The 9,467-nt window shown below is 39.1% G+C and overlaps 1 protein-coding gene across 1 annotated transcript; it reads right to left on the bottom strand.

The window, feature by feature from the left end:
* Positions 1–2,651: 2,651 nt before the first annotated feature.
* Positions 2,652–8,734, bottom strand: dcxr (dicarbonyl/L-xylulose reductase). Its single transcript, XM_017483012.3, has 9 exons — positions 8,629–8,734; positions 8,479–8,532; positions 8,197–8,294; positions 6,883–7,037; positions 6,746–6,788; positions 6,562–6,661; positions 5,079–5,143; positions 3,257–3,374; positions 2,652–2,969 (listed from the first exon to the last, which is right to left on the bottom strand). Exons 2-9 carry the CDS (start codon positions 8,528–8,530, stop codon positions 2,866–2,868), a joined length of 735 nt encoding a protein of 244 aa, XP_017338501.1. The 5' UTR covers positions 8,531–8,532; positions 8,629–8,734; the 3' UTR covers positions 2,652–2,865.
* Between the last annotated feature and the right edge of the window lie 733 nt (positions 8,735–9,467).

Below are 9,467 nucleotides of genomic sequence, written 5' to 3'. Positions count from 1 at the left end.
AAAATATACACTGATCAGCCATAACATTAAAACCACTGAGAGGGGTCTCACTGAGTGAGTCACATTGATTATCTCATTACAGTGGCACCTGTAATGGGGTGGGATGTATTAGGCAGCAAGTGAACTTCGGTTCTCGAATTTGATGTGTTGGAAGCATAAAAAATGGGCAAGCGTAAGGATCTGAGAGACTTTGATAATGGCCAAATTGTGATGGCTAGATGACTGAATCAGAGTGTCTCCAAAATGACAGGTTTTGTGGGGTGTTCCCAGTATGCAGGGGTTCAAGGAAGGAAAAGCGGTGAACTGGGGACAGGGTCATGGGTACCCAAGGCTTATTGATGCATGCGGGGAGTGAAGGATAGCCCGTCTGGTCCGATCCCACAGAAGAGCCACTGTAAAACAAACTGCTGAAAAGGTCCATGCTGGCTATGACAGAAAGGTGTCAGAACACAGTGTATCCCAGCTTGCTGTGTATGCGGTTGCGTAGCCACAGACCGGTCAGATTACCCATGCTGACCCCCTATCTACCGCCAAAAGCACCTACAATGCGCACGTGAGCATCAGAACTGGACCATGGAGCAATAGAACAAGGTGGTTCGGTCTGGATCATGTTTTCTTTTACGTCATGTGGAGGCCGGGTGCGTGTGCGTCACTTACCTGGGGATGAGATGGTACCAGGATGCACTATGGGAATAATACAGAGGCAGTGTGATGCGCTGGGCAATGTTCTGCTGGGAAACCTTAGGTCCTGGTATTCATGTGGATGTTACTTTGACACGTACCACCTACCAAAACATTGTTGCAGACCAAGCACATGCCTTCATGGAAACGGTATTCCCTAATGGCAGTGGCCTCTTTCAGCAGGATAATACGCCCTGCCACACTGCAAAAATTGTTCAGGAATGGTTTGAGGAACATGACAGAGTTAATACTGTTGACTTGGCCTCCAAATTCCCCAGATCTTTATCCAATCGTGCATCTGTGGGATGTGCTGGACAAACGAGTCTGATCCATGGAGGCCCCACCTCACAACTTACATCTGCTGCTTAAAGGAAGTTATGGCTGATCATTGTATCGCTCCTTTTATCTCTAATTTATTGAATTTACTTTTTTAAGAATGATTTTTTTTATTATTGAAACAATTATTTGCTTGTATCTTTCTCATTTGTAAGTCACTTTGGATAAAAGCGTCTGCTAAGTGAATAAATGTAAAATGTAATGTATAGTTTCTCGTGGAAGCAATATCGGATGGAAATGAAAAGGAGACATCTGCTTCAGTCTCCTCTCTCAGCTTTTTATGTGAGCAAGTTTTAATCCTGTATCATTGTCTTAATATGTTACGAATACATCTTTTATATTTGGCAAAGAGACGTCAATTCTGTTTTACTCAAATATCATTTTAACGTGTTTTTGCTGTGCCAGCACCTGAAACATAATTCTCTCATTTGAATCTCATTCTATTTATTCTATAGAGAAACGATTAACTAAATCTATAGCTACACTGTACGGCCAGGTTTGTGCACCCCTGACCATCACACCAAAATGTTCTTGTTGAACATCCCATTCCATATTTAGTCTCCTTTTGCTGTTATAATAACCTCTAATAATAACTTTCCACTAGATTTTGGAGCGTGGTTGTGGGAATTTTTGTCCATTCAGCCACAAGTGAGGTCAGGTACCGACGTCAGACAAGAAGGCCTGCCACACAATCAGAGTTCCAGTTCGTCCAAAAAGATGTTCAGTGGGGTTGAGGTCAGGGCTCTGTGCAGGCCACTCGAGATCTTCCACTCCGAATTTGGCAAACCATGTCTTCATGGAGCTCGCTTTGTGCATTGTGATGTTGGAACAAGTTTGTGCCTCTTAATTCCAGTGAAGGGAAAGTGTAATACTACAGCATCCAGAGACATTCTATATAATTGTATGCTTCCAACTGTGTGGCAACAGCTCGGGGAAGCAACACATACGAGTATGTAGGGTCAGGTGTCTTGACAACTCGACCTCTTTCAAACCTCAGCTCAACTGCCTTTGAGCAACACTCCTCACCTCCAGCTGCTCTGATTAGTGCTTGTGCTTTTTCTCTCAGGATTGTGAACTGCTTTGGAGAAAAAGCACAAAACGAATAAAATGTCAACTGTACTGTAAAACTCTAAGTTCCATATCTTTTTGGAAAATAGAAACCCTTTTTTATTTGTAGCATTAATTCATTTCTTAGTCAAGCTTGAGGTTCAAAGTAACGATATCAAAAGGCATGAGGAACAAGGGCATTACTGGCCAATGCTGTCAGTTCCCTATTAGCGGAGGACAGAGGATTATTGTGTAGGATGAGGAGGGGTGATGGCAGCAAACCAAATGGCCTATGAAAAATACCACGAATAGAAGCCTCCTTTGTATTTTGTGTAACTGATGTCCTGACACCGAGTGCCATCTTGCCAAAGAAAATAAATACATGAATAATGTAGTAGTAGTGTTTTAGCTTATAGTTCCTAAAAAAAAAAAAAAAAACCAGCTGTTTAGCTAAATTAATAATTTAATCTGACTGTGTATCTGTATAATGTAATTGTTCTCTTTTTGAATGAGCTTATTTCTCCTGCTGTTCTGGAAACAGACAACGCTGGCTGGATGTGAACAAGTGCAATACACAATAGTCAATATACCTTCAAGAACAATTTAATTCAGCCCATGTATTTGTATTTGTGCCACCATTACAACCATCTTCTCAGTAGTACAGATTTTCAGTTACTAATTGGGAGAGAACAACCTCTCACTTCTGTACAATATAATTTTTACGGTAGGACATGATGTGTGTGTCCGAAATTTAATATTTTTCCTTCAAGCTCTGTCAATCCTCAATTCCCATAGCTGAATCTAGCTGGCCAGGAAGCCTCCATCTATCGGCAGGAACGCTCCGTTAGTCATGGCGCTCTTGTCGCAGAGCAGAAACAGTATGGCATGGACCACATCCTCCACTTCTGTAAAAACAAAAACGACAGATGATCGTTTCATCAGATATAGTACTAGAAGATGGAATTTGTCTAGTATATATATATATATATATATATATATATATATATATATATATATATATATATATATATATATATATATATATATATATATATATATATATAAAACTGACAGTACAGTATACGCCAATATTATAATACTAAACTACCTGACACTGATCCAAAGCTATATTTAATTGTAGGACTTTGTACCGGAATCCCCTCTCTTAAATGATCGTTTCATTTTAACTCACCGGCAAATTTGCCCATAGGGATACGTGATATCATGGCGTTGGCCTTCACGGGGTCACTCCATCCTATCTTTGCCATGTCCGTTAACACCACAGTTGGGTTTACAGAATTCACTCTGATCTGCACAAATTTGACCGCAAAAAAAAAAAATATCAGCGAGAAAAATTTAATAAATATTTACTTTCATAATACAGTAGCACTACAGGTCATTAGGAAAATTCACATCCAAAACACACATACTTGTATTAAACAGGTAGCTGTGGGTTAACTGTGGGATTGAACTCTTTTTAAAAAATTTTTTTTTTACCAGAAGCCTGTTTTGGGGGTGCCCATGTTCAGCACTGAATTTATTCGTGATGTCACACAACACAGTGGTGGTTAATAATCAAGACACTCAGGGCTTTAAGAACAAGCAGTGTTTCATAAGTATTTTTACCTATCTCACTAGGTTTAAATTAAATAATTTTATTGTTATAGTTGCGCACACACTTTTTTTTATAATTTTTTTTTATAGAAAAAAGAGAGAGGTGGGAATTGTTTGGCCAACAGGGGGCTCACATCCCTCCCCTTTCCACTCCGTCCAGGAATTTTGCGATTGCAGAAATAAGCACAAAATGAAGCAACCTCGGCAAGATTCAGAGGATCTTGCAATTTTTCAAAACTGTCCACATTTTCTACAGATTCGGGGCAAGGCGCATCATGTGATATCATCACAACGCACATTCATCCAAAGCCCTCGTCGATTCGCGTGCGTCAAACAGGAGTACAGGTAAAAGGTCTCATTTAAAAAAAAACAATGAAATAATAGACATTTAAATAATTTTGTGTGATTGCAATTTCACCAATTCAGCTTTCTACACACACACACAAAAAAAAAAAAAAAAGAGTACAAAGTACTCTGAAAATTTTGAAAAAAAAAAAAGACGTAGCAAAATCAAGTTTTTTTTTGGTCACAACAATCACAAAAAAACAAACAAAAAAACCCCCCACATCTTTCCCATCTCCCTGGTCACCATCAGCTAAACACAGAATCTCAATACAAACAGAAACCCAACAGAGTCCTGGCTAATATTAAAACAGACTTACAACGATAATCATTTTCAATATACTGATTGAAAATGTCCGATAAATCGATTTCCATGTCGCCGGTGGAATGGAACGCCAGTGCACTTGTTACAGCAGTCTAGACCATCACTAGGCTTGCTGTTGCATTATGAGAAAGCATTCATCCAACTGACACTGGATTTACTGAGCGCACACCTAGACTTTCTGAATGCAAGTGAATAAAAAGCAGCCTTTTCTCCTTATTTAGTTATCACCAATGCAGCTAGTATAAACAGGCTTGCAGGACTAAACCCCCTTAATCCCATCTAAGACATTTTTTTTTTTGCTCACAGAAGCCCTCGATTGGTTAGTATCACTGAGTGACATGGGAGAAATAAACACAATCTTTCCTACACAGAGAACAGAGCCATTGTTAGCAGCATTTTATGTTTTGGTTAAAAAAAAAAAAAAAAGTGAAAATCTCTTCAATAAAGCCAAATTTATTTAGTATTTCCTACTGTAATATTACAGCAAAAAATATAAGATTATTAAAGCTATTTCTAGACATTTTCCTCATTTCAAGCTTTATATACATTTTTTATATTATTGGCAAATAATTTTGCTTCTTCCAAAAAAAATTAATACTAAACACTAGGCTAAATATTCTTCGATTTAGTTTATTATAATCATACAATAGGACATAGTAGATTAATTTAACTATATTCAAGGTATTTCCACTTGCCTACATCATTGTGTATTAACGAGGTAACAGTGACTCACCTGGTAGGGCGCCAGCTCCAGAGCCATCACTTTAGTCAGCATGTCGAGCGCTCCTTTGGTAGCACCTTCATTAACAGTGATAAAAAAAAAGGCACTGTCTGATATATTCTAATACTTTTTAAGAAGAAGAGATTATGAGGAGATGGAAGGAAGTGACAGCAGTAAAAGCAAAACACATTAGCTAACCAAAAACGCAACAGCTAATTAATTTTTTTTTTTAATTCCCCAAACAAAAACAAAAACATGAACTCCAAATGAAGAGGTGGGTACTCGTTGATGGTTACACGAACGGTGCTGATTGGACACGGCTTCTATCAGCATCACAAGGAAAAAAGAATTGCACTTTTTCAGTCTGTTATCTAGTTAGCCGAGTGAAAATGATTTAACTTGGAGTTGTTGTAGTGAGGAGTATGCTTCCTTCAGGAGGGGTTTCCGCGTTCGCATACTGATCTTAATGGTGTGCAAAGCTGACAGAATATAGGAAATAGCACTATATGATGCCCTTGAAAAGAAAAAAAACAGCAAGAATAAAAGCATAAATAAATGAATTTAAGTTTGTATATGTATAATGTAAACATCCACAAGCTCTCCATTTCCATGAGCATTTCAGTGATTATTCAGTAAGGGCCCAGCAAGTCTGTTTCGATTAGTGCTGATGTGCTTCCGAAATTGCTATTGTGTTATTGGGGTTGCTTCTGAATTTACTATTGTGTTTGTAGTTTTGCTCGAATCTGCGGTTCTGTTTTTGGTTTTGCCGTTTTGTTTCCGAGCATGCCATTATGTCGTTGATCTTGTTGTTGCATTTTCTGATGTGCTGTTGTGTTTCTGGTTTGTTCATGGGTTTTGGACTTAAAGGCTACCGTAAGTTAAAGTTCTGTGATAGCGAAGAGAAGCTTGTTTGGTCAAATCCCAGGACTAGCACAGAGCCATGTTTTGAATAACTGTCTGTCTAATAAATGTAATGATGGAGCCTACTTTGTCTCCTTACAGCAGAGAGGCCCTTATTTCATATCATCTTGGATGTTCCTTTAAATATCAATAAACTGTGCTGAGCATTAAATATACAGAGTTGGCGGTTTATTAGACACATTTATATTGCACTTAATAAACCATAAAAGCCGAAATAAATAGAGCTATAAACAATCATAATCAAGTCCAAGTCCACTCATAATACTCTACAATAAATCCCAACAAGGACACACAGTCTTTATAGGTACAAAATCCTGCTATTAAAGAGCAACCAATGTTCATATCCACCACCAGGTCTGAGTTGTGTGTATCGTAATGCATCTCTAGATTATGGATATTTAATGCATTCTGCATGTTCCTATGAATCAATTTTTATGTTTTGCGTCTTCCTTTGGCTGTCGTATAAGGGTGGGAAGTAGCAGTGTTCAACTACTTTGTTTCTGTATTAAAGTCTGCTTTACTTAAGGGGTTTTTTTCCCCCACCTATAACAGTCAATAGATTCTTTCTACTCACAGTACACAGCATGGTCTTTAAAGGCACGGTGGGACGCTTGGCTGGAGATATTCAAGATGGAGCCACCACCTCCCCTGGCTTTCATTCCTCTGGCCACAATCTATATTTAAAGTGATCACCTTTAGTAAACATGGGCCATTTTAATGAGTAAGTACTGGTTCTGTTTTTTCTTTTCTCTCCTTACTTGTGCAACATGCAGGGCTGCTTTCACATTGACGTTGAAAGACCTGCAATTACAGGGAAAGCATGGCAAGTCGAAATGTGCAATTTTTTTTATATATATATATATATATATATATGAGAAAGTGAAAATGTCTTTACATATCAAAGCTGTCCTGCGTGATCTCGAGGAAGGATTGCAGCCTGGCGCAGCCTGCATTGTTTACCAGCAGGTCAATAGGACCCACATCCTTCAGCGCGTGCTCTGTAGCATCCCAATCCGCCAAGTCCACACACACAGGCTTAATAGAAGGGCACTTTACAGATGCAAAAAATAAACACAATTTTTTAAAAATCCCACACAAATTACTAACTTTTCACACTTAGGAATGAGGAAAAGATGAAGGTAATATTTCTAATAAGTGTTTGGTTTTCATTAGAATTACAAGTAATGTTTAAGAATAAGTGGGATTTAAGAGGATGTGAGGACGTTTCCTGATGGATGACTTTGGTAAACCAGTCTGAATAAAGGGCCACAAGTCAAAACCTGTCTCACTGTTAATGTTACCATCATGTGGAAGGATCTTTGTAATGAAAGAATATTCAGTGGATTGTAATCGATGGACAGATAGAAATAAGACAGACAGACAGAACGACAGAGAAACAATGACAGACTGAGAGAAAGACAGACAGACCGAATGACAGAAACAACGAAAGAGTGACAGACTGAGAGAAAGACAGACAAACAGAATGACAGAGAAACAAAGAAACAATGACAGACTGAGAGACAGACAGAGAGAAACAATGACAGACTGAGAGAAAGACAAACAATGACAGGCTAAGAGAAAGACAGACAGAAACAATGACAGACTGAGAGAAAGACAGACAGAAACAATGACAGACTGAGAGAAAGAGAGACAGACAGAATGACAGACTGAGAGAAAGACAGAAAAACAATGACAGACTGAGAGAAAGACAGACAGACAGACAGACAGAAACAATGACAGACTGAGAGAAAGACAGAGAAACAATGACAGAGAGAAACAATGACAGACTGAGAGAAAGACAGAGAAACAATGACAGACTGAGAGAAAGACAGACAGAAACAATGACAGACTGAGAGAAAGAGAGACAGACAGAATGACAGACTGAGAGAAAGACAGAGAAAAACAATGACAGACAGAGTGAAAATGACAGACTGAGAGAAAGACAGAGAGAAACAGAGAAAGAATGAGACAGAAAGAAGACTGTGTCTTAAATCGGATAGACAGAAAGAATAACTGAGAAAGAAAAACAGAAAGAAAGACAGGCAGGCAGACAAAAGAAAGAAAGACTGAGGAACAGGACTGAAAGCCCGACAGAAAGAAATAATAACTAAGATAAATAGGAAGCAGGTTTTACTGCAGGAGGAGAAAAAGGATTTAAAAGTGACAAAACGTCATTTCCTGTCTGTTACCACCTAACATGTTTATTTACCTCGTGCACAAGCGTGTCCAGGTCAGCCTGTGTGCGCGTGACCGCTACCACTTCCGCACCGCCGCGCGCTAACGCCAAAGCTGTGGCTCTCCCGATGCCTGAACGCGTTACAGTCCGTTAATGCGCATTAAAGCGTTTCATTTGTACACGTTTCACAACGCTAGCAAATGACGTGAGCTTGTTGCACTCGCCGGTGTGTTGACGTGAAAAAGACAATAATCACCACTGCGTCTTAAAAATAAATAAATAAATAAATAAATAAATAAATAAATAAATAAATACCTTTTCCGGCTCCCGTCACGAGCGCGCGCTTGCCAGTGAACGTGATCTCCATGGCTACGAGAATAAAAATCGGGGGGGGAACACATTCAAACAACACATTTCAGTACACAAAGTGGTTTAAAAGCGTTAAATAGGTAAGAACGGCTGTACCTTCTTCCTCGCGGCGGTTAGCAGTGGAGAGAGCAGGAGGGCGGGAAGGGACTATACAAGGGGAAAGTTCAAAGTTTAAGGGTTTCTTTAAGGTCAAAGTTTGTTTGGTTACAGTGGATTAAATCGCTGGAATTCAACGACTGACACGGGGTTAAACGTTTAGTTGGATTTCGAGTCTGAAACTTTATAATAAATCAGGTTGGGTGAGTTTTTTGCGCGCGGTGTATATACTATATACTGGGCTTTTATCACCAGGCACCAGGTTTAATGTCTATATACCTTAGAAACACACTCCAGATCAGGGGTTCCCAAACTGTTCCAGGACAAGGCCCCCCACATGACATTAACATTTGACCGAGGCCCCCCTTTTGCAACATGTCTTTAAAACACATTAAAAATACAGACTTCTGGATGTATATGCCCCTTTTTATTATTATTAATAATAATAATTACATCTTACATCTTTACATTACATTAGGAATTGATTGCGTGTGTGTGTCAGAATTTATTTTTCACACCAAATTGTTGAGGCCCCTCGGGCGCCCCCTGGCGGCTACCACTGCTCTAGACCCTAGTGCACTCTTGCTACTTAACATTTTTCACAGCATAGAATGCTCATTTTGCATAGGTTTACTCAACGAAAACGGCCCATTTTATGTAAACATGATATACTACATCCTGTCCAGGGTGTACCCCGCCTTGTGCCCGATGCTCCCTGGGATAGGCTCTAGGTTTGCCTGTGACCCTGAAAAGGATTAAGCAGTATAGAAGATGTATGGATAATATACTACTAATAAAAATCTCAATTCTGTCATTTACAATAAATATATAAAATAATG

Source organism: Ictalurus punctatus, chromosome 13 (genome assembly GCF_001660625.3).
Source record: "Ictalurus punctatus breed USDA103 chromosome 13, Coco_2.0, whole genome shotgun sequence".
Taxonomy (NCBI): domain Eukaryota; kingdom Metazoa; phylum Chordata; class Actinopteri; order Siluriformes; family Ictaluridae; genus Ictalurus; species Ictalurus punctatus.
This window is presented reverse-complemented; position numbering and strand designations above follow the sequence as displayed.

Excerpts from the sequence above, each read along its gene's own strand:
- dcxr (XM_017483012.3), bottom strand. The coding sequence starts at position 8,530 with ATGGAGATCACGTTCACTGGCAAGCGCGCGCTCGTGACGGGAGCCGGA. Across the intron at positions 6,789-6,882 it reads ACGCAGGACAGCTTTGATAT|GTCTTTCAACGTCAATGTGA; the intron begins GTAAAGACATTT and ends CTGTAATTGCAG. Across the intron at positions 6,662-6,745 it reads CAGCCCTGCATGTTGCACAA|ATTGTGGCCAGAGGAATGAA; the intron begins GTAAGGAGAGAA and ends CTTTAAATATAG.